Source organism: Lepidochelys kempii, chromosome 3 (assembly GCF_965140285.1).
Source record: "Lepidochelys kempii isolate rLepKem1 chromosome 3, rLepKem1.hap1, whole genome shotgun sequence".
Classification (NCBI taxonomy): domain Eukaryota; kingdom Metazoa; phylum Chordata; order Testudines; family Cheloniidae; genus Lepidochelys; species Lepidochelys kempii.
Genome location: NC_136382.1, coordinates 70,415,742 through 70,441,698, shown reverse-complemented (window position 1 = coordinate 70,441,698; position 25,957 = coordinate 70,415,742). Strand labels below are relative to the sequence as shown.

At 39.5% G+C, this 25,957-nt stretch overlaps 1 protein-coding gene across 5 annotated transcripts in view; it reads right to left on the bottom strand.

The window, feature by feature from the left end:
• Positions 1-13,614: 13,614 nt before the first annotated feature.
• CASP8AP2 (caspase 8 associated protein 2) overlaps positions 13,615-25,957 on the bottom strand; it is a 29,732-nt gene continuing 17,389 nt past the window's right edge. For all 5 annotated transcript variants that reach the window (XM_073336754.2, XM_073336756.2, XM_073336755.2 and 2 more), the window contains 3 exons: positions 19,948-22,945; positions 17,125-17,224; positions 13,615-16,568 (listed from right to left, as the gene is read on the bottom strand). In XM_073336754.2, coding sequence (XP_073192855.2) covers positions 16,512-16,568; positions 17,125-17,224; positions 19,948-22,945 — 3,155 coding nt within the window. In that variant the 3' untranslated portion in view covers positions 13,615-16,511. The remainder of the gene's footprint in view (positions 16,569-17,124; positions 17,225-19,947; positions 22,946-25,957) is intronic.

Sequence of the window (25,957 nt, the reverse complement as noted above, 5' to 3'; positions counted from 1 at the left end):
AGATGTTTGAAGCAGCTTTCTGGTTCGTAGGCAAAAGGTTATTAGAATAAGGTCATCCACTTGCCATAGACTTTGCCCCACCTCTTAGAGTTCTTTTCCCAGCGTCTTAACTCACTGTCACGAGGATGTGTGGGAATGTGTGGATAAGTAAACACTGACAAGTTATCAATTATATTTAAACAATGAAAACAGTGATGTCTTTGGCCTAAGTGAAAGTCTGTCTATCCTCAACACATGGTACTTTCTTGTATCCTGTTTTCAAGAGACATTCATTTGTGGTTATTGTTAAAGACATGCACACGCTAACCTGGAATCTTTGATGTGACTTCAAGATCAAGATGACAGGTCATTGGCTCACATCAAATTACAACTACCAGCCTCTAACATCTAATTGGCCTGTGAAGATATTGACGTATCCCCTGAGGCGGAGCAAGGACATTGATCACTACAAAAGACTAAACTTTGTAGACAGAAAGGGAGGGAGGTGATCTATTGCATCAACAAGGACACCCAGAGTTGTTATATCCTGTTTTCTTCCCTGGACTGGCCATCCAAAGAACAAGAGGTGAAAGACTGACCATCTGCTAAGCCAAGCCTGAAGTCTACAACTAAGAGAGAGGAGAGACCAAACTCTCCCTCCCCCACATGCAAAAAATCTTCATTTCATCCTAATGATACCAGTAAATATCAACTTAGTTCCAAACTAATACCAATCATATGAACTGAAGACTTTAAGTATGTGTGAAAATCCTTCTGCAGAGCAATTGAAGAACACTAGAATAGCTCCAGGTTCCATTAGTACAAGTGTGTGTGTGTGTCTTTCTTTCTCTTTGTTTGCCACTAACTGTTCCCCAAAGTAGACACTACACCCCTTAGTCTGTTACCTACTCAGCAAGAGATCTCTGGGTTAAATGAGTGTCGTTCTAAGGAGTATGGGATTCTAGAAATAATTTTGTATTTGTGCCAGACTGCCAGAAAGATATGAACATTGTCTTCAAGTGGGGTGGGGAAACAGAATAAATAAACCACAGTTTGATGTAGTTTCTGTGAACAGTAAAACTCAACAAGAGAAGGCCAAAGGAGGAAGTTACTAGGAAATCAGCAAAATTGCTGAAATCAAGGGGAACAGTTTATCCCCTTATCCTTCCTGTGACATACTAAGATAATTGTTTTCCTTAATTTATCATTTGATTTAGTTACTTACTGTAGTAATTGACAAGCCAGATAAATTAAACCATCAATGTATTGCTTATACTTTAATTATAATCTTGATTTGATTATTGCATTTTTATTGTAAACTTGGTGATAAGTTAAATTAGCTAGTGACATTTTGCTTAAACTCACATTTGTTTGCTAACTGCATGCTTAATCTTTTAATAAATGGATAAAAGATCTGCTGGAATGGTTTATCTCCCAAAACTTCAACACAAACAAAGTAATGTATGTAGAGATAAAAGGTGAAGCTATTAAAATAATTCCTGAACCATCATAAATTTTAATTATTTAAAATAACACCCAATTATCCCTCCAACTGGGTCTTTAAAGAAAGCAAGAGGCAGTTGGGAGGGGGGAGGTCTTGAGAGTGGTATCTGTCTCTAACCATAGAGATAACACAACCAGTAGATGGTAGAAGTGGTTTTGTGCTGACAAAAAATGAGAATTCTGACAATGGCTCATTGTTACAGTACTTACAGTCTTGGCTGAAAACTCTCAGTAACATGCACTATACTAATAAGCCACATTCTTTCGGTCTTTCTAGCCACCTTCACATTTCTAATCCTCTTTGGGCCACTCTCTCAGCATTTCAAGGTGCTCTGGACTTTTCTTTTCTTTCTACATCTTTTATGGTTAGGGATGACTGGAAAACAAGAATTCCATTTTCATGGAAAATGTTTGAGATGTTGGGATTTGTTTTCATTCCAATGTGGAATGAAACAGACATTTCAGAAATGTTGAATGAAAAGTTGAGGGGGAGAGGCTAACGACCCTCACCCTCCAAGATTGGAACAGGGACTTCAACATTGGTATCTCACATTTCAGGTGAGTACCTTACCTACTCAGACCCTTGGCTATTCTGGTCCTTTCTTCTAGCTCTCTGATTTAGAACAGGTTTCAGAGTAACAGCCGTGTTAGTCTGTATTCGCAAAAAGAAAAGGAGTACTTGTGGCACCTTAGAGACTAACCAATTTATTAGAGCATGAGCTTCATGCTGTAGCTCACGAAAGCTCATGCTCTAATAAATTGGTTAGTCTCTAAGGTGCCACAAGTACTCCTTTTCTTTTTGATTTAGAACAGAAATTCTGTCCTGAACTTGAGAAAGTTTCTGTTTCCTGACTATTTGAATCCTCACTTGAACTTTCCTTTTGACACTGAGAATTTGTTCAGAAAACCTAATTATTCTGGGTATTCTATTCGCTTTCCTGACGTATCTGGGATACCTTCTCTGCTGCACTCCACCAGAGACATGGGAAATCTTCAGAAGAAAATAGTAATGAATTTTCCCTCTCCTTGTGGAATATTGTCTGGGTATTTCTTATGCTATATAACATATTTCTATTAAATTAAATATATTATTATATAATGTCAGAATCCACAGAAATCTAGGGAGAGAAAAGGTTTGCCAAATTCTAGAAAATGTTACATGACAAGCTTTTTTAATGACCTATTTTTCAGATCTTGCAAATGAGATGCATAATCTGTGAATTCAACAAGAACAGTAATGCCATGTTAGCAAACTCCCCTAGACATCAGTGAATTCAATCAAATTATAAAATATCCAGCAGTAAAGCGGAAGATCCAGTGATACACCTAATCACAAGCTTCCACTCCTAAGGCGTTCAAGGGGCTGTGTATTCCATAGTGGTGTTTGCTGATGCATCGGATTTTGTTACTGCACAGCTTCCCTGGAAAGGTGATTCACCCTATGGAAGGTGCAGCAGTGAAACTAAGAAATTTCATGTAACATTTGCTGGGTTGCAAGAGCCTGATCTAATGCTTGTGGAAGTCAGTGGGCTTGGATCAGGCCCTAAGTGAGATGCTGGCTTTTAAACGCAACAGCAAAGGGGAGACAAGGCCTTCTTTTAATGCCAAGAAAGCAGCAGTAGGGGAAACCTAGTATCTTTCGAGCAGAGGGAGAATGGCAATAGTGTCCTTTGGCTAATGGAATGCCAAAGCATCCATTCTGGGGAGGACATAGAGGGGCATGAACATACTGCCTTGTCTCTGGCAAAGTATTTATTTTTTAGTTTGCCTTTGCCAATATTTAAATAGCTGTATCCTAGACTCTCTGGTATAGTTCACACTTTTACTGCTGATATTATTTGAAGACCATTTACTTAAATGGCTGGGTTGGCAGAACAACAATTCAGTTTATATGGTGAAGGCTCTCCCTGCAATGGAAAATCCAGTCTGTTTATGAAAGCCATCATTCTGGAGAAAAAGCTAAAACTGCGTTAAGACCTAAAATGAAAGGATCAGCAATATTGTTGCAATAGTAATTTTCCAGTGTCCCTAACACACTCGCTTTCAGTGATATTATCTGGGCACCTTTTAACAATCTGATCTTCAGTATCAGTCTCAGAGTCAAAGTATCTGGGTGCAAAGGGAAAAAACACACATTTAAAAATATCCCCTTACAATACACTGGTGAGATTTTTTTTTTAATTATGAAAAGTACAATAGTAGTTATATATCTTGGACATTTCTAATTACACTTTTTGAAATACCAAAAAGGCTCAGGTGACATTCAGGCTGTCCAAATGTGATTTTTGTTTTTATATTAAACTTTTAAAAGTCATGCACAAATATGACTGACATTGGGGAAAATCAATTTGTCTTGTGGGGAAAAGTGAGTTTGTTTGGCATTTTTTATTGATTTATTTTCTAATTAAATTTTAGTCTTAGTCAAATGTGTGTCAGAGTTTTGTCCACTATGATTTGCAAAGGCTGGTTACAAACCGGTTAAATGCTAACAGATTTTTTAAAGATATAAGTATTACCATGGACTACTGTTATAACCTATCACTAAACTATTTACAAGATCCCAGCTTTTCTGAAGGATAATTTCTATGCAAAAAGTGAAATATTAATTTACAAATTCTTTTTCTGTATTATTTCTACATGTTTTAATTTAGATCTCTTCATTTCAAGCACATACACATATCTATCTGCTCCACACTTTCCCCATACATGAGTTAAGATGTTTTTCTGCTGCTTACCTTGTGAGAAATTTCTTGGTTATTAGTAGCTTAGAACATTACAGATGGATTCTAGACTGTTGTTGAATGTTATAGCCCAGAGAGCTTCCTTTGAAATTGATATTCTTTTCGTTTGTTTGTTTTTGAAGACCAAAAACATAGATGTGGAACAGCTGGCACTCTGAACACAATTCATAGTTCTGTGAATGTGAATGCTGGGATCACTGAGCCCAAACTATATATGAAGAGTTTGGTCAGCTGGTGATGGAATGGTGCCCCTAGCCAGAATTATCATGCAATTATTTTAGTCATTGGCTTCTAACAAAGCCATGTCCCAAGGCTCAGGATGTACTTCAATGCTTTATAACGTCCCTGCTAATTATTTTCTTCAAATCCACAAAGGCTATGCCTCCTTGCTGATCCGATTCATAAATGAAAGTTTATTTTGTAAAATGCATAAATAACCTCCCTTTACTGTGCTAAAGATTCATATGTTTTCTTTACATTCCATTAGTTTCCATGAGAATCAATGTGAGTGATCAATCGGTCATGTCCGATTTCACAGTCTGTTGCCTACTGAGTTAAGGGCAACAAAAATGATTAGGGGTCTGGAACACATGACTTATGAGGAGAGGCTGAGGGAACTGGGATTGTTTAGTCTACAGAAGAGAAGAATGAGGGGGGATTTGATAGCTGCTTTTAACTACCTGAGAGGTGGATCCAAAGAGGATGGATCTAGACTATTCTCAGTGATAGCAGATGACAGAACAAGGAGTAATGGTCTCAGGTTGCAGTGGGGGAGGTTTAGGTTGGATATTAGGAAAAACTTTTTCACTAGGAGGGTGGTGAAACACTGGAATGCGTTACCTAGGGAGGTGGTGGAATCCCCTTCCTTAAAAGTTAAGGTCCCCCAGGCTTTACAAAGCCCTGGCTGGGATGATATAGTTAGGGATTGGTCCTGCTCTGAGCAGGGGGTTGGACTAGATGACCTCCAGAGGTCCCTTCCAACTCTGATATTCTATGATTCTAAATTGGCATCTGGTAGGGGGATACTTTGAAACTATAGGCGGTTGAACGTGGATATATATGAAAGTGGAAACTTGTAAAAGACTACATTTTCCCTGAAAGTTAACAAATTCTGATGCTGTGTTTGTGATCCAAAGAGACCCAGATTTTCAAAGATGCAGTGTAAGGTGCAAAGTTCACAATGGTTTTCTGTAGCATAGTATATTTGCTTTAGCACAGGGCTTCTCTTTTTTTTACCCCCCCCATAGAGTGGAATATTTCTTGAGAGAGATTATATGTGGATCACTTCCCACTTCACTTTCACAATCTCAGTTCCACAATGTCAGTAAGATTTTCCATGTATTTTTTTCTAACTGTGCTCTCTGTCACCATGACTGACTGTAAATGTTAATTAAATTCCTCACCTTTTGTCTTTAACTCCATTATCTCTTGTTTATTCCATTTCCTCTCCAGCAGACGTAATATGACAGCCTTTCCCTACAATTACCCTGGACATAGATGCTGCATTTTTCAGCCATTCCTCATGAAGATACATTGGGCTTTTCTTGTTTTATTTAGTTGTACTACAGTAGCACCTAGAGGCCCCAACTCAGATCTAGGCTCCATTTCACTAGACATTATACAAACACATTATAAATCCCAAAGAGCTTGCAGTCTAAATAGCACTTCCTTTCTTCCATCATTTTTTTATCTGATATAGACACATGGAGAACTGAGCCAGAGCATATGTTTTCATGGCAGAATTAACTCGAGTGATTGGCATCTAGGTTAGCCTAGCCTGGGTGTGACCAGCCACACTGTAAGGCCATACCCGGGTTACTACATCCTCATTGGTATGGGGGACTTCTGGGAGTGTATCCCATGGTTCCTTGTGTTCTGGTAAACTGAGCAGCAATATGATTTTTTCCTAATGAATCGTGGGAGAACTTGGCAGGACTTCTGGGCACATGGGGAAATTGTGAGAAGCCACTGGAGGACTGTCAGCATTCAAGTGATTTAGCCTGCATCCTCACTCCAAAGGGAACAGTTTACCAACCCGCAAGGGAAAGCAGCACCTAACCTCTAGCCCAGGGGTCAGCAACCTTCAGCATGTAGCCCATCAGGGTAATCCTCTGGTGGGCTGTGAGACATTTTGTTTACGTTTACATCCCTGCTGCCCATGGCTTCCTGCAGCTCCCATTGGCTGGGAACTGCGAACCGTGGCCACTGGGAGCTGCGGGGGGCCATGCCTGTGGATGCTCAACATAAACAAAATGGCTCACTGCCTGTCAGCGGATTACCCTAGTGGGCCATGTGCCGAAGGTTGCCGACCCCTGGTCTAGCCCATAATCCCAGCCAGACCAGATAACCCAGGTTTAAAGCACCATCAAACTTGGGTGAGGGGGGGTTGTGTGTGAATGGGAGGAGGTTTAAGGTTTAGTGATTGGCCCAAGGAAATCTGTGGTTGAGCTGGGGACTGAACCCCGATTTCCTGACTGAATTCCAGTAGCTTGTGGTCACTAGTGCTGAACTTCCTTATTGTGATGATTTGGGGAATCTGTTTATGTACAACTGATGAATTCTCTGTAGGATTATGAATTCTCTGGATGTTTCTTTATCAAGCTACAAACCACATTTTGAATGTGCAGCTTGTTTGTCCTCTGTTGTCCTTTTACTTCCCCATGGGACTGGAATTCCAAGGAGTAGTGATACACAGGGCTAACAATAGAAGGTTGTTAAATCTGGATGGTCCTCTATTTAAAAGAAGCATTCTAGACAAAAAACTAGCTTCCACCCAGGAGAACTGGTTCATCAGAGGAGAGTTCACCTGGCAACAAAGTCACCTGGTAGGTTCTGTGATCACGTGATTAGGCAGCTCATGGCGTCACCTGACAAAAGGGGATGGAGAGTATAAAAAAGAGGGTCTCTGAGAAGCCACACACTCTCTGTTTTGGAGGAGAAGCCTGACTCTGTCCTGAAGATCCAATACCTGAAGAACTTTCCAGAGTAGTGAGGAAACCAAGGCAGGGAAAATGCATGTAGGTATGTTTATTTTGCCTAAATCTCTTTCTTTCAGGCTTAGCAAAGAGCAATGAGGTTTTTAGACTCCTGTGCAAAGTACAGCCATGTGTATGTTTTGCTGGAGTTTATCATGTACCCAATAACAGGTGAACTGTAAACCAGAAGGCTCATGCCTACGGTGGGATTCTGGGGAATGTGTAATAGCTGCTGGGGAGGCTTGGGGGAGATGGCATGAGCTTCAAGACCTAGGCAATTGGACCACTGGGAGTCCTCATTGCCAAGAGGAGGAATCAGGCATGAGGTCTGTACCTAGCATGCCTGCCTAGAGGGCCAAAGCCAGGAACAATGCCTAAATTCTTCCCAGCTTCAGCAGGCTCAGGGCACATGTGATTCAGCATTAGGATCCCCTTAGAGCACTCTGGTGAGTGTCAAGCAGGGGAGCTTGACCAGATCTTTGATTGTTATCAATCAGAAAGAAGTGGATCCTGGATAGTTTCTTCCCTGGTTGGCCCACTACTTTATGGATTGTGAAACTGTCCCCTATGAAACAAAACATTTACAAAGAAGGTGCAGGAGTTGCAAGAGAATATTTTAAATGAGACAAACGCATCCTGAACAACTCTACTGCTGATCGTACTACCCAAAGCAGAATCCTGTAACTAAGCCACAATACACTAAGAAACAGTGTTCTGACTCTGATGCTCATCTTCCTGGGTGAAGACAACTTCCCTTTCCATAGAGCTGTGGAAATGTAAACATCTGTAAAGGGGCAACTTATTTACACTGATCTTTTTCTTCCTGCCCCATCTGTAGCCCCACTGGCAACCTTGTGGGATCTCTTCCATCTATAGCCTGCTAATATCCAGAAACAAAGGAACCTGTAGTTTCGCTGTGCCCCACCTTGGCACCTCCTCCACCGGTAACTCTGACCACATCAAGGAGGGTGAGAGTCGCTACTCATGGCTGATATCCTATTTAGGAAGTAATTTTGTGACTGAGGTTGGTGGTGTCTAGAAGGTGAGAGTTTCACTTGGCAAAAATAACTTCATCAAAGTCCCCAGACCCAGCTCTTCTGTGACAGCACTGGGATGTGCCTTTAAAAATAGTGCTCCCAGAAAATATATCATTGTTTGGTTCAGGACTTAAGGATGATGATGATGATATAGGGACGTGGCTCTCCACAGTTCCAGACTACTGTGCCCCTTTCAGGAGTCTGATTTGTCTTGTGTACCCGCAAGTTTCACCTCACTTAAAAACTACTTGTTTACAAAATCAGACATAAAAATACAAAAGTGTCATAGCACACTATTACTGAAAAATTGCTAACTTTCTCACTTTCACCATATAATTATAAAATAAATCAATTGGAATATAAACTGTACTTACATTTCAGTGTACAGTATATAGAGCAGTATGAACAGGTCATTGTATGAAATTTTAGTTTGTACTGACTTCACTATTGTTTTTATGTAGCCTGTTGTAAAACTAGGCAAATATCTAACTGAGTTACTGTAACCCCTGGAAGACCTCTGCATGCTCCTGGTTGAGAATCACTGCATAGGGTAGTTTTGTTTGGGGGTAGAAGGAAGCCGGGTTTGACTGTAGGACAGACAGAGATGTTAGCATATTTCTCTCTCTCTGTCATTAGGCTTTTCTGGGTTTATTTTTTGTGAAAGGTTTCCTGGGTTATAAGGGATAAAGTTTCATCTTGGGATTTGTAGTGTGTGTGTGGCAAAATGATAGAAAATCACCTCCACTTACATTATGATAGAAAATCATAACCACGTAGATGACTATTCAAGGTCAGGAATGGGTGATAAGCAGGAGGTGGCAGAGTTGGGCACATCTACAGCTTCTTCACCATCTCACTGAATGAGTCTGTCTGGGGGAATCTGTTCAAGGAAATAGGAGTCTCATTGTCTTTAGAGCTTGTACTGAGAGAGCAAAATAAAGGTTATATGCCCTTCACAACTATAAAAAGTGAAGAATTTGTTGATGTGGGGAAATTATGTACCAGTTAGTCAGGCCTGGTCTACACTAGGAAATTAGGGCGGTAAAACTATGTTGCTCAGGGATGTGAAAAATCCACATCCCTGGGTGACCAGTTAAACCGACTTAACCCCTGGTGTAGACAGCACTAGGTTGATGAGAGAATTCTCCCATCGTCCTAACTACGGCCTCTCGGAGGATTGGAGTATGCTGGTGGGAGAAGCCCCCCTGTTCACATAGGTAGCAACTGCACTGAAGAACTACAGCGGCACAGCTGCAGCACTTTTAGTGTAGGCAAGCGCTCAATCTCTTCTTCCCTGTTCTACAGTAGAAGCTGCTGCATTTTATACAATACCCGGCAGCAAGTGATAAGGGAGTTGCTAATCACTCTTTCTTTTATATAATATGTCCATGCTCTACCCACCTCCCTTAGAGTACTTTGAGGCCATTTGATCACCAAAAAAACCCAAAAAAAAACGTGTGATGGACTGATAAAACTATACTAAACCCAGCACTTGGAAGAGAAGATGGTGATCAGAGCAGTCAGCATGGATTCACCAAGGGCAAGTCATGCTGGACTAACCTGATTGCCTTCTATGATGAGATAACTGGATGTGGGGAAAGCGGTGGCTATGATATACCATGACTTTAGCAAAGTTTTTCATACGGTCTCCCACAGTATGCTTGCCAGCAAGTTAAAGAAGTATGGGCTGGATGAATGGACTATAAGGTGGATAGAAAGCTGGCTAGATCATCGGGCTCAACGGGTAGTGCTGAATGGCTCAACGTCTAGTTGGCAGCTGGTACCAAGTGGAGTGCCTCAGGGGTCAGTCCTGGGACCGGTTTTGTTCAACATCTTCATTAATGATCTGGATGATGGGATGGATTGCACCCTCAATAAGTTTACAGATGGCACTAATCTGGGAGGAGAGGTAGATACACTGGAAGGTAGGGATAGGGTCCAGAGTTTCCCTTGTCTTTCTCTTTCCCAGCTTTCACCTGAACATCTTTACCTGGTGCTGTTGTAGCAAACTAAGGCAGTGGATGTACATTAAATAGCAGACTGGCACAAACATCTACTGTAGTCTTCTTCAGCAACTGCTAGAAGGTCCAACTGCTAGTGGTAAATGAATGTTAGACTACTTACATCCATTTGCTGCTGTTGTCTGTAGATGCCAGCCCACTCTGTCAAAGATAAACACCCCTCTACCAAGACTGCCTGATAGGTGGCCTGTGTAAAATTCATGTCCACACAAGGGTGCCAGTGGAAGGGGGTAAAGTATGGGGCTTTGTTGTGGGGCCCTGATAGTGTCTTGGCAAGTGAGAGACGGGAAAATAGAGAACCAGGGTTGCAAGATATGAGTTAGGGGGCTTGATTTTTATCTAGGGTGGAGGCTTGGGAGATGTTTTGGGGAACGTGTCATTGTGGCATTGTTATCTCACCCACTCTTCCAAACCCCTATTTAAACCACCGTCCTGATGCTTCTCTATTGAGTGCTGCCTCAACACATCATCAGCGCCATAGCCGCCGCCAATCAAGAGATAAGGTAAGGTTGCAAAACAAGAGCTATGCTTCAAACCACCAGGTAGGAATATATATATAATTTTTTAATATCACAATGGGTGTTCTATAGTTTAGTCTTACAGCCACTATAGCTTTAAATTTAACTTGAGGTAATGTGTACTAAAATTCTGACTTGAAGCTGTTGTAACAGATTGGCCAGCTAATGCCAGCAAGGGCAAATAGTACTAAAACCTTTTTGTTTTTGTTTTTTTGGAGCCAGGAATGACCTGGATTAGGTGCCTACTTCTCTCTGAGGGATGAGGCTTAGGCCATACCCCTTTCCTGGCATTTCCTCCTGGCTAACACAGCCAACTCCCTGCCTCAGCATGAGTCTTCTGTGAATCCCCTTTGTAGGTGCCTAACGAACTCTTTCCATGCAATGTATGGCACCTACCACTTGGTGGCAGGGCCTCTTAAATTTAGGCATTGGAATTCTCCTCCTAAATTCCCCCTGTGCTTAACTCACCGAACCCATCTTGACTCTGGTGGCCACTGAGAAAGGAACAGAGAGCTGGATTGGGAAGGAGAGGCACCACGACTATACTCTTACAACAAAAAATATATAAAGCTTTCTCAAGGGCTGTGACTGAGGCTGACAACCTCTCCACCTGAGCCTTTATAAATAAGGACAACAAATTACTGTGGACAGCCTTCATCTGCTACTAGTCCCTTCATTTGCATGCTGTGATAGTTTTGCAATAGCCTTTGCAAATAAATAGATCAGTACCAGTCCTTTATGATTATGAGCACTGCCTTCTCCTGCAGACTGCTATCCATTGGCCACATTTGATTTGTTTTCTGCTGAGATGTTGATACAATCTTGAGTTCCTTGAATCCTATCACTTATGGCTCTAGCCTGCAGTTGACTGTGGTTGCTTACAGTAGTGACTTTATGGACAGGAATGGTCAGTGCTATATTTAGAGAGGGAAGACTACCAACCATTCTTAAACAGGTGGAGGTCTAATCTCAAGAAACCCACTTCTGCTGCTGAACTGCGTGTTCCTTGCTGCTCAATTTCATATCTATATATAGGGAAGCTGAGAATTCCCTAAATTTAATTCCAGGTGCCTTGGACCCTACAGTAGGTTCCAAGTTTCCTTTATAAGGAAGACTGCATTTTAATCATGATCCATCTCAAGCTGGCTTTAGGTTGTCAGCTGTCTAGAAGTTTTTGATACAAATGAACATGGGTTGTTGGTTTGGTAACTAACTAGTAGCTGAAGAAGTGCCTTCTACGTCCAGTCATAACTTCCAAATGACAAACTATTACATTCCACATCCACTGCTGATGCTGTCTCTCAAGGTTCTGTCCTATCTTCACTTATAGTAATAGGGAAGGTTTCTTAATGAGATCATTACTACACATTAGAGCATCACAATGATATACAACTAACTTTGCTACTGAGCCCATGAGACATATTGGGGAAATGCCTGAATTTTTTATTTTCACTGTTCAAGTCTGTATTACTGCCTACCTAAATGCAGTGTGTTAAATCAAAAGAGGCTGTAAAGCAGTGGGTAAGGAGCCAAGCAGGAAGTGTTGAATAATGACATTGGCTGATCACCTATCAGTAACCCAGCTTCAAGGGCACTAAGACAACAATGTCTTGGACAGCAGCTGGTAGGTTAGGATGTTTTACTCTACCCAAGGCTAAGCCTGAGATCAGAAGACCCTCACTATTTTTTGAAAAAAGCTCCTGGCAGAAAGGGAGAGGGGTAAGTGGTCAGAATGGTGAGCTAGGCTGTATCAGTGAAAAAGCAGAAGACTGACTGAGCTACTCTATAAACGATGTAGACTGGGGAATAAGCCAACTCCACCTAAACTATTGCTGAAGAGGTTAAGCTTAGTTAAATGAATATGGATGTAGGTGGGATTTTTTTGTTTATTTGAAAAACACTTCTCTGAGCTGTGTACACCTCTGGGGAAAAATAAATCATACTTTGTTTTAAAGAAGCTGTTTCTATAACACTACAAATATGTTGCCTCTGACTTCCAAAGGGAACTCCTTGCAGACGCTGACCCCAATTGGACCTGCTCTATTAGTCCCGCTTGGTACACAGGAGGTTGCAACCCAGAGACTTGATCAGAGTGTGGATGGATTGTGCAATCTCACCCCAAAGAAAAGTGGAGGCACAGACCTGCCACGTGAAAGGAGTACACTTAAGGTATGTCTACACTGCAATTCAACACCCACAGCTGGCCTGTGTTCACTGACTAGGACCCAAGGGGAGAAGGTCCCTTCAGCTTGAGCATCTACACCACAGTTAAACAGCTCCTTAGCCCAAGACCCATGTGACTGAGCTGAGTAGGCTGACAGGCATTTAATTGCAACGTAGACCTCCCTTAGAGGACAAGGGCTTCAGTATGGGCAACCTACCCAGAGACCATGCCTACAAGTGGAATTTCTGATTTGGAAAACTCCTTAATGCTATTGCCAACTAAATGTATTCATTTCTACCTAACAGAATGGTTCAGCTCTGTCTATATGATGTGGCTTGTGTCTCCATGCTCCTACCTGCTGGAAGGATTTACTCCTAAATAGCAAGTTAGGTTAAGATTTTTTTTTTTTTTTTTTTGGAGGGAGGGAGGGAAGTTACTAGATTATCTGCTTTCCATGGAAAAACATCTTCCTCATGTGGTACTAAGTCTAGATGTTAATCTCACAGCAGCAACACACACACTTTGGAAAGAGGGAGGGGAACTATGTAATTCTCAAATATTTTAAGAAACACTTGAGTTTGTTTTTAAGGAGGGTCCAGTTTCCCATCTATTCATTTTGTAGACACATAAATGTTTACTACATTAATAGTTCACTTCAAAATAAGCCAATACATAATTCAAGTAACCAGAGTGCTGGCTAAGCACTTTCATGTTTATTGTTCATGTGGAGGAAAGAGAAGAACTTTCCCAACATCCTCATTATTTATAGAAGCAACTTAAATGCTGCTGCATAGCAGTTGCAGTTGCCACACCATTAACCAATAGTTATTCAGAGAAGTTGTTTTCATTTACATGAGGTTTTACAAGTTAGACTGTAGGTTTATATACAGTACATTTTGCATATATGGTATCAAAATTCTTAATGAAGAAATAAATTACAAACAATGGTACAAAATACTTCAAGCCAACATTTGATCAACAAGAACGTAAGTGTGAACTTTACAAAGATTTATTATTTTTTGCATTGCTCTTATAGTAAGCAAACTAATAGTTTATACAAAATAAACTTGGAATTTTACATAGTTAAAAATCTTTGGCTAAACAAAGCTATATATACACATATATACATAAGGTATTTTACATAGCCATACGGGAACCTGTACACATACTTACAATAGGCAACATTTAAAAAAATAGTTTAACAATTTACAAAAAAAGGAATTCAAGTCAGAACTAAACCAATCATTTTTTAGTTATGAATGTAGAGCAACAGAAAGAGGGGCCAAGTGTGCTTTATAATAATATTTATTGCTTGCCTTTGTGAGGGGGAAGAGGAGGGTCAAGCACTGAAAGCCATTAGCTTTTCTTTAGTGCCTTTGATACTGTACACATTTTGTTCTATAAAGGGATCAGGAACCTTTGGCACACGGCCAGTCAGGGAAATCCACTGGTGGGCTGGGATGGTTTGTTTACCTGCAGTGTCCACACGTTCGGCTGATCGCAGCTCCCACTGGCCGTGGTTTGCCGTTCCAGGCCATTGGGGGCTTGCGGAAGCGGCAGCCAGCACACCCCTTGGCTTCCTGCAGCCCCCATTGGCCTGGAACAGGGGACCGCAGCCAGTGGGAGCTGCGATCAGCCTAACGTACGGACACTGCAGGTAAACAAACGGTCCCGGCCCGCCAGCGGATTTCCCTGATGGGCCGTATGCCAAAGGTTGCCAATCCCTGATGTATAAGATGGAAAACTGCCAATTGCAAAGCCACAACCTATGTTTAAATAATTCACTACTTCTAACATTGTATAGGGTGCTGCTATCTAACACATAGGTTACATACTTTCCGGCAATGTAACAGTCATGACTCCATAGGTAATATTTGCAAAACAGAAAACATAACAGCACAATTGACAAGGAATAATCAATCCAACAGTCTATTGGGCTTCTAGTTCTAATATGTTTGTTACTGTTCCTCTTAGGATGTATGTGGCAGGGGAATAACATATGACATGCTGATGGTATAATAAGGGTTCACTGGCTTTTGGAAAAATGTAAGCCAACCTAAATTGTAGCACTAAACTGAAGTTAGTAAACCAGGGTGAGGTTCTTATTCAGGCAAAAGTCCAGGTAATTTCAATTTATGTTTTGATGCAGTAAAGACCACAGAATCTGGTCCTGAACCTTGACATCTATTTATTCAAATTACAAATTTGTCCAGTGCATAATTAGCAGACTGTGACCAAAATAGGCATCTGTAAACTTATTAGAAATCTATGATAAAATGGTAATGTGTATTTTAAAGAGAGTATACTAATATTTAAAGATAACAATTTCTAAGATTTTAAAGAGTTAAACACATGCACTTAGACATCTGATGCAAGGAAACTTTTGAACATTGACATGATGCTGCCCAAGTATATTAAATGGACGTAGGCTTTCAGTGGCTGTTTAGGAAAGGATTTTCCCTCTGGCAATCAAATATGATATTGCCTTTTACAAGGCAATTACAAAGAAGTCCATGTTTCTAAACCATTTAAATTAATGTGATTAATGCATATTAAATTTTAGTGCCAAAACCCTACACATATTGAAGGATGCTATTTAAATAAATGGCTATTTCTAAGATGCACGTTAGAGAGGATAAACTTTTGGCAAAATGACATGAACTTTTTGTAAATTTGTATTACTTAAACATTTCTTCTGAAGGAAAAATTCAGCTGTTCAACATTTAACAGACAAGGCTTTTTGAAACAGAATCCGAACAGCCACTTTTTCACCTTCAAAATACCCCTTAATAAAGGAATACTCCACAGCAGTCAATCTCAGAAGGTAAGCACTCATCTGAAAAACTGGCCACTGAATTAATGACTAGTTTAACTCCTTGACACAATGTCCGATTTTCCCCCCAACATGAATTCCACTGTTAGCAATTCATGCAGTAGGAAAGGATCAACTATGTCATTATGTGATAATCCAGCTACTAAAACAACTGACTTCAGGATTATTCCTATTAAGAACTGTATTTTAAAGTCACATTGGAAAAAAACCCCACAACCAACTAAAACAGTGTTTTACACACCCAAGATTTCCTAGCAGTTGGACAACAGGCAATTATTTAGGTTTATAAAACCCATGTTTCACATTGTCACACAAAGTCTGTTTACAGCACCTTTAACAGGCTTCACTAGTTTCATCAGACTGAGCAGGTTTCCTCAGTTATGTAACAAGTTTAACTAACAACTGAGTCTCCGCAGTTTTGAATTCACACTGTTCTATTGTACAGGAATTTTCTTCCTTCATTCAGCCTGCTGGTTTTGTTTGGCTTTTGTTTTCCCCACATATGGCTGACATACTATTGAGAGGCTATAAGAATGAATGCTCGTTGCTATTTGAGCCAAGATAAAGTATATGTCAACTATATGGAGAAGAGTGGGCTAATAAATGACAGTTCACCAGTTTACTGAACTAGGTGTTCTGACTTGGATACTTCCCAAAGTATCCATAAGTGTGTACTTGGAGTAGTCAGTCATTGCTGACAACAGCAAAACCCTGTACCACAACAGCAACTTGCTTAATAGCTACTTGCACTTTGACTTTTTGAACAACTTCATTAACTGCTTGAATCTTTCTGAAACCTAAGGGGAGAAAAAACAAAACACCACACATTATTAGCACTCTGGATTTCAACATCTACCAGTTCAGATTAATCCACCAATATTAGAATTTCTAGATGTAAATCTGACTGTCTCTCTCAACTGCTCGTTAGTTCTGTGAATTTTAGGGGGAGATTTTTCAGAAGTACCCAAAGGATTTAGGAATGTGACAGCAAATGGGTCTTCTGCTCCACTTTACACTTTCAGTGATTGAAATCTTCATTCTCCATCATAATTACTGAGATTCAAAACAGCTGGAGTCCAGTACTACTTTATTTTCCAACATAGTATTCCTGCCTAAGGACTTGAGACAGACAAAAGATGAATGCTTATAATTCAAAATAATAAAACCCAAAAGAGTCAGAGATTTCCCCTTCTCCCAATCCCCAGCTACATGTGCAAGAACAATAATAATTCCTAATTTGTGAAGCCTAACATCTCTGTCCTTAAGTGCTTTGAAGAAAAATATTGTTCCAGGACTATGGAATCAGAAATGTAACAATACAGGAGCTTGTCCAACTAGAATAAATATACATACCTGATCTGGGCTTTTGTTTAGCCTGGCAGCTATGGAAACAAATGTTTTTCCTGAAGGTCCGTTTTTTTGACACGCCAATAGAATTTCTCGGTCATCATTTCTAAGAAAAAATTCCAAGATTAATTTAATTTTTAAACATTACTTTGACACACAAAACCCCACTATTCCCAAACTATGAAGCATTAATTAAAACAGTGATATGAAACTGATAGCTTTACATCAGCAAAAGGAAATGTCTGCTATCAGCAGTGTTGTTGCATACAAGCACTGTTAATGTAGATATATAGGCAGACTAAATTTTTGGAATAAAAGATTCTCACTCTCCCCCTATATTTGTACAATAAAAAGGGCAATCAAGTTTACTCAGCCTAGAGACCTAGAACGTAGGACAGCATTCAAAACCATGGTCTTCTCATTTCATAGGGCACTGTACTACCATGTTAACCTCTAGTGTTCTACCATTTGTGCAAAACTCAGAGATCCCACATTTTGAAGTTTTGAATGTTCCAGACTCAAAACGTCAAACAAACACGCTACTCTTAAGAATACCAGTTATTTCATTTCTCCACACTCCTATTATCTACATAGAAGTTTAGTGATCAAAGCAGAAAAGAGTTAGGATTCTATTCCCAAATTTGCCATTGATTCACTATGTGACCTTTGGATAGCTCATAACCTCTTTGTGCCTCAGTGTAGCCATCTGTAAAATGGGCATATATACCACCTTCACAAATCGGCTAAGAGGAGTCATTTGTTTGTGAAATCTTTGGATGAAACGTGCTACATACACCAATAAGTGCAAAGTATGTTATTTAGAAATTCCACAAGAGCTCAAAGTATATAAAATTAAAAACGTATGTGATGACTAGCTATTTAAAATGAACTCTTCATTATCCTTTAGGAGGTAGTTCAGCAGGAGGAGAAAACTTCAGGCCTTTGAATTAGAACAGATTTCATAAGTCAGAAATTGTAGCGCACTCTCAATATCTTAACTGATTTGCTTGTTTCTAGCAACAGTTATGATGTATTAGATTTTAAAAATCACACTCTTGTAGGAACAATTAACTTTCTGAAGAAATCAATGAGAACTTCAAAATAAAACAACATATGGTTAGGTCAAAAGGTTTCATGATAAAAATTTAGGAGTGTTATATAAGAACATAAAAAGGGCAATATTTGGTCAGACTAATGGTCCATCTATCCCAGTATACTGTCTTTTGACAGTAGCCACTGTCAGATGCTTCAAAGTTGTATGCAGTGCAGCTGCATCTATGTCAATACCCAGATATTAGAGATGCAAGGTGGGTAATCTCGTTTTTGGACCAACTTCTGTTGGTGAGAGAAAATTTCAAGCCACACAAACCCAGACCTGAAGAAGAGCTCTGTGTGGCTCAAAAGCTTGTCACTCTCACCAACAGAAGTTGGTCCAATAATAAAAGATATTACCTGACCTAACTTGTCTCTCTGAGATGCTTCGAAGGGAACAAACAGAAAAGGACAATTATCAAGTGAGCCATCTCCTGCTGTCCAGTTCCAGCATCTGGCAGTCAGATGTTTAGGGACACTCAGAGCACCAGGTTGCATCCCTGACCATCCTGGTTAATAGGTCCATCGATGGACCTATCCTCCATGAACATATCTAATTCTATTTTGAACCAAGTTATACCTTTGGCCTTAACAATATCCCCTGGCACTGAGTGCCATAGATTGTGTGTGTGTTGTGTGAGATAGTATTTCCTTTTGTTTGTTTTAAGCTTACTGCCTATTAATTTCATGGGCTGACCTCTTGTTATGAGGAGTAAATAACACTTTCTTATTCACTTTCTCCACACCATTCCCGATTTTATAGACCATCATATCGTTGTCTCCTTTCCAAGGTGAACAATCCTGGTATTTTTAATCTCTCCTCATATGGAAGCTGTTCCACACCCTTAATCATTTTTGTTGCACTTCACTGTATCTTTTTCATTTCTACTATATCTTTTTTGAGATGTGGTGACCAGAACTGCACGCAATATTCAAGGTGTGTGCATACCATTGATTTATATAAAGGCATTATCTATCCCTTTCCTAATGGTTCTTAACATTGTTAGCTTTTTTGACTGCTGCTACACATTATGGATAGTTCTCTGAAAATATCCTATCAATGGCTCCAAGATCTCTTTCTTGAGTGGTAACAGCTAATTTAGACCCCATCATTTTTATGTATAGTTGGGATTGTGGTTTCTAATATGCCCTACTTTGCATTTATCAACAGTGAATTTCATTTGCTCAACAATGAATTTCATCTGTAATTCCAGACATTTTAAAAAAATAAAAATCACTGCTGGGAGGCTAGATAAATCAGAAATTATGAGATCTGAAACCTTTCTCCGTTAGCACACCTGTCTGACTCCAACCCACATAAAGTGACTGAAAATCACTATCTTCCAATAGCTGTTCAGTGGATTGTGAAATGAGTTAGTGTCTCAGACCTGTTTCCAGTGAACAGATGTCAATATGGTTAAAATAATAAAAAAAAAAACAACAACCCACACAACCACTAGCGCCATTAAGTGGCACCCCCAGAAAAGAGATCAAGAACTAAATGGATATGGAGACTAGATCACTCTCACAATCTAGGAGGTCTTTTCTGAACAAGGCTGAGGGAGGCTCAACTTATAGCAGCAAATGGGGAGGCTTGCACTGCTGTGGCCATTACTGTGTTTATTCTGTAGAAATATGGAACTTCAGTCACCAACTAAATTAATTTTTAACCCCATACTTCAAACATGTCCCCTGACCCCACCCCCCACCAAAATAGTATACTGTCAATACTCTTACCTTGTCCAAGAAACAACTACTTCTCCTTTCTTTTTAATGATGTTTTTGGCATATAGACTACGTGGCAATGTGGAGGAAGTTGAAGGATCTTTATTCTCAGGCAATTCAGTCCTCTCACCGGAAGACGATCTTTTGAGAGCTAAACCTTTCTCCTCAGACTTCTTACTACTTTTATTATTTCTTTCACTAGCTGATTCAGTTTCCTTTTTTGGTTTTTTTGACTTGGAATTGTCTGTTACAGACTCTTTTTTTCTCTTTTTGCTAGTTTTATCAAGACTTGTCTGGCATCCCAAATCAACATTTAAAGTGGATTTTGTTTTAGAGTTGCACTCATCTGCTTTAATCTCACTGGAAAGCTCTTCTGTTAAATCGATATATGCATCGATACTGCACTCTAATGGTTCTTCCTTTGTATCACCTTTATCTAAGTTTCCTGTATGAATTTCCTGTTCTGTAACTTTTAAAGTAGATTCCACTGCAAGACTACATAAATCTGCTTCACTTTCATTGACAATATCTTCTGTCAAATCTATATATGCATCAACACTACATTCAGAAGGAAAAGCAACTTCAGCTTTAACAGGACTTTCTACTGAAGTATTAGATATTTCTTTCTTGTTTTCAGGCACTTTCAATTCATGCATCTGAGACAGCTTAAAGTCTTCACTTGTGTTTTCACTACCATGGCTATTTTTGTTTGATGTTTCTGAAAAGGGTTCATACAAGTTAGGAGCTTCGTCTTTTCCAGGGGCACTATGGGGCTCCTTAAGAGGCTCAAGCAAATCATGAGCTTGTTCTTGTCTAGCACTGACATTACACAGCTCATCAGTGGAATCAATGGCGTTCATATTGCTCTTAGAATCATTTTCTTCAACAGTCGTGCCTGTAGCAGCCCGATTATCTTCTCTTATTTTGGCAGATATTATTTCTTCCTTTTCTTTCTTGGTTAAGGATACCAGTGACTCCTCCACCAGGGTAGTCTGACAAAGGGTCGGTGATGTAGATGGCACTGCACGCCTTATCTTAACAATGAAGTGATCATTGGATTTCTCCATTATTACTGCTTGCATTGGTAGGCTGGGGTCACAAGGGAAACCTGGAACAATAGGCCGACTTGTCCATGAAGAGCAACTTGATCTGCTGCTTGAGTTATCAGATTCTAAAGCCAAATGAATGTCTTGTTCGGTGGCATCCTCTTCTTCAAGAAGAGCATCTTCACTGTAATGTGCACTAAGAACTCCCTCAGGAGTTGAACCGGATGTGTTTTCAGGTTTCAGAAAGCTAAGATGAGCATCCGATTTCAAAGGTGATGGAATAGTTAAAGAAACTGCTAGATCTTCAAGGAGTATAGAAGAAACAAATGACTTATTCCTTTGTAAACTGCATTCATCATCTTTGCTAGAAGCTGCACTTGGGGGAACTTCAAACATACAGCTTTCATCCAACACATCTGGATCAACTGGCATCTGAAGTCTAGATGATAAAGATGAGGCTCTTTCAGGTGAAACTGCAGGCCAATTAATACCCTCTACTGGTCTAGATTTCACACCGGACGCTATTGGAACTGCCTCTTCTATAACAGAAGCAGGATTATTTCTGCATTTCTGACTTTCCAGGATCTGTTTTTCTGGTGTCCTGAACTCCCACTGATCTGCATCAATGCTGCTGATGCTTTTTTCTAAAAGATCAGAGCCTTGTAACAAACTTTTGAATATTTCACCCATTTGTGCATCACTCACTAGGTTGAATGTGAGGCTAGAAGTTTGCTGTTCTGTGAGAAGTTCATAATTAAAATCAGACTTGTGAGCATCTCTGACCAGGTGAAACCCTTCCTTTTCGTATCTTGCACTTTTCAGTGGAGTTAGGGTGCCTTGTAAATTATTTTCCTTAGAGGGCAGCACTTGGGTTTGGGAGTTCCTTGTATTATCAATGGAATTTAGACATTTTGTAATCACATTTTTTGGTGCAGCTATTTTATTTTTGTCATGGTGACACTTGTTAAATGGTTGATAAGTTACCACTGGTTTAGGAAGGACATATTCTTCAGACTTTTGAGATTTTACTTTTAGGGACTTTTTCCTGGATTTCTGTATGTCGTTTTTATGACCTGTTATGCATTTCTGGTTTTGTGTAGTTACAATTTCAAGCTTTCCTTCATCACTCTCATTTCTGATGCTTACTAAATCACACAGTTTTACTAAAATTCTCTTTATTTTTTCAAATAAGTAATCAAGCCGTTCATCCACAAATTTCCATAACTGTTTTTTCATATCTGACAGCTGTTGTTCAAAAAGTTGTTCCACTGTTGCATTCTTTTTAACATGCCTAAGTTTAGACTCTATAGTTTCACAGAGAGTCAGTTTTAAAGTCTCGCCTAATTTAGACATCTTGGAAAAGTTTAGGTACTTTATCAATGATGTAAAATTCAAAATGGCTGATTCTATAATTCTGTGAAAATGCTGAACTGGGAAATGCATCTTGAACTTCATATAATTTTTCCTTATCTGTTTTCGTATAGCTTTTAACATCTGCATAATTTCTTGTACTGTAGAAGGTTCAAGAATAATTTGAACTATTTTTTCAAGGCAAGCAATGCTCACAGTTTTATTTTTCTTTCTTTCCTTTGACGATCGGGTAGCTCCAGTTTTATGTTTTTCTCTACTTTTGTTTGCATTTACTTTTATGTAAACTAATTTTCCACTATCTTCATTGCAAGATGCAGTTTTATTCATTTGGTTATGTGGACTGCTGCTCAAATTGTGTGTTTCAGGAGAAGCTCTTCCCCTTGATATTTTACTATTCTCAGAGTTTCTTTCTGATTTGGATTTTTCATCATCACTTACAATTTCTCCTTCTTCTAATTCATCAGAGGATATGCTCAGCTGGGACTCCATCTCTGAGTGTTTGTCAGATGAGCAAACTGGCTTTTGATTTTCTTTATTTACTTCATTTGACAGAGTCTTTGAGGGACAGGCAACTGTGCTTTCAGGAGTTAAATCTATAAAGAGAGAATAGTTTGTTAAGCATCTATAAAACAAAAATTCCACACAGAGCAAACATTTTAGGAAAAACCCAGAAGACTCAGCGGTTTACCTTTTATTAGAACTGGGTGCTAACTGTTTAGAATTGTCAGCTTCTACTCGGTATACTTGATCTTAAACTCTGATAGCTATGAACAACACTGAGAAAGCAGATTAAAGATAAAAAATAAGTACCTCATTCTGCTCCCATTGATGTCAGTGGGATTTTTTCAGTCTTTATAAACAAATATGGATTATCCAAGTTTTGTTTGGTGAAAATATTATGATCGGCACTGAATTTTTTGGTTGAAGAAAAATAAAATACTTGAAAATTTTCACTATTTTACTCTTTACACAAATAAAGTTATTTGTTATGCTAATATTGTGCAAGGCTGTGTCTTTAGAGTCCAACTATGAAACCACAAAGCATAACAAGATTTACACCTGAATTCTGGTTTTCCTTTACTGGTTTCATAATAAGGTCAAAATATGTAACATAAATCACTTATTTACTTTGGCATTCATTTCTCTGAATCAGGGCCACCAAAAGGGATGTAACTGTCCTTTCAGTATTTAAAAATCTATGAATCTACTAAGTAAGGGTTGGGTCCCATCACACTAAGCACTATAGACACAATAAGTTAATTTCAGTTGCGGATAACTTTAAGATAAAGATTAGTCCAGAGGTTAAACCAAACGCTACAGCATAAGAGATTGTTCCTCCTATTAATTTTTGATAAACAAGTATTTACTTTAGTTGTTTGAATTACAGAAATGTGGGAGACAAGGGGAAAGGTCAGGATTTTTTTTTTTTAATACTGCTTTCTCAAAAATTACTTATTTTTTCCCCCTCACAATCAAGTTTACCAATTGTTTGATCTTTCAATTTTTAATACCTTATTGTAAAACCAATCAATTAGGAGTTTTTTTTAAAAGGCATCTGGTTAGAGTTAGTGCAATATCAAGCTATTAGAGACAAATTTTGGCTCCCCATTATAAAAAATAATCAAAAAATCATCTACATATGTGTAATTAAGTGGTAAATACTATTCGATTAAGATTTGTAGCTGTTTGGGTTTGTTTGTTGGGCACCCATATTTATTAAATTCTTTTATATTTTTAATTACATAGGTATTAAATATCCTTTTTCTCACTGACATCTCACAACATTTCATGTCAAAAACAAGAGAAAATATGAATTCAAAATAATTGCTTTCCACAAACAAACATTCTCCTGTGGCCACCTCTTTGAAGTCAGTGTTCTTGGACATTCATTTTGTATAGCTTCCAGAGCAGTAAAACTGTTATTCCATTAATGATTTTTGGAAAGGAATGGAGACAAAGATATTTGACAGTTACATAACAATTACCTTCTACAAGTTTTGCAACTTTTACTGTTCTTAAACAATGTTTTTCAGCTTTCTTTATGCAAAAACTCCTGAACTTTCTACCTAACCAAACTTTTAACAAACTAAAGCAGCAGCATATGCATAAAGTGTATCCTGGGACACCTAAGCAGGAGTTATAATAGAGAGGAGTACTGAATTTCAGGACTAAGGGAGACTATAACTTCTTGCCTGTCAAAAACAGATGAAATGGCTATTACTATTAGAGAGTCTAACTTAAAGATAAAAATTACTACTTTGAGGTATGTGCAGTGTTGCTATAAACGTGCTGGTCCTGTGATATTAGAGAAACATGGTTGGTGGGGTACTGTAACATCTTTTATTGGACCAACTTCTGTTGGTGAAAGAGATGAGTTTACACAGAGCTCTTCTTTAGGTCTGGGAAAGGTACTAGTACAGAGGTGGACAAACTATGGCCCATGGGACTGTCCTGCCCAGCCCCTGAGCTCCCAGCCGGGGAGGCTTGCTCCCAGCCCCTCCCTCTTAGTGGCCTGCCGCTCCTTCCGGGGAGCGCAGCTGGCTCTGGCCTGGCGGCGTGCTCCTGCTGCTCTGAGCAGCATGGTAAGGGGGTGGGAGGTCCCAGGGGGCAGTCAGGGAGCAGAGGGTGGTTGGATGGGGTGGAGGTTCTGGAAGGGGGGCAGTCAGGGAACAGGGAGGGTTGGGAGTGGGAGTCCCGGAGGGCCTGTCAGGGGGCGGGGGGTGTGGATAGGGGTGGGGGTCAGTCAGGGGACAAGGAGCAGGGGGGGTTGGATGGGTTGGGGGTTCTGAGGGGGGCAGTCAGGGGGTGGAGGCCAGGCTGTTTGGGGGAGGCACAGCCTTCCCTATCTGGTGCTCTGTACAGTTTTGCAACCCCAATGTGGCCGTCGGGCCAAAAAGTTTGCCCACCCTTGTACTAATATATATAGTTTGAAATATGGCAGTTCAAGTCCTGGACCAGATGGATACTTTTTTTTTTTTTTATATAAACGACTCTAGGGATATGCTATAGAATGATAATCCTTCATTTGGCATTTATCTACTTGGGGTCTAATCTCCTCAGGTCCCCTATTTCTATTTTCTTATCAACTAGTATCAGCTATATTTGCTGTTATGTTAAATATCACGTTTGCAAATTTATGAATGGCGGTTCAGATGAAAAGATTTAAGAATTGCTGGTCAAGTGCGATAGAGTTCCACCAGTACACTGAGTTTTGCAGAAAGTAATGATTATACAAGTGTAGTAAAGTATGTGAAAAAGGATTTAAACTCTTCACCCTTTCCCATTTCTCCTCTGTGAATACACTAAAAGCTCCATTAAATCCCCCATTATAGTAATGGAAAGTGAAAGTTGAGATTTAACTACACAGGAGTCAGGAAATTCAGAAACAGGGTTACTGACTTTTCCCTAACTTCTCATGTTATTGTATCTCATGTGTACTTGATAGGACAGCTCTTCTGTCAATTTATGGTACACTCTAATGATTATTTGTATGTGAAATTTTCTGCTACTTTCATCCTGACTGTCTCATATTTGTAAAACATATTTAGACATTCAAATTCATTTAACTGAGGGGAAGAATAGTTTGGTGGCTAACGCACACCCCT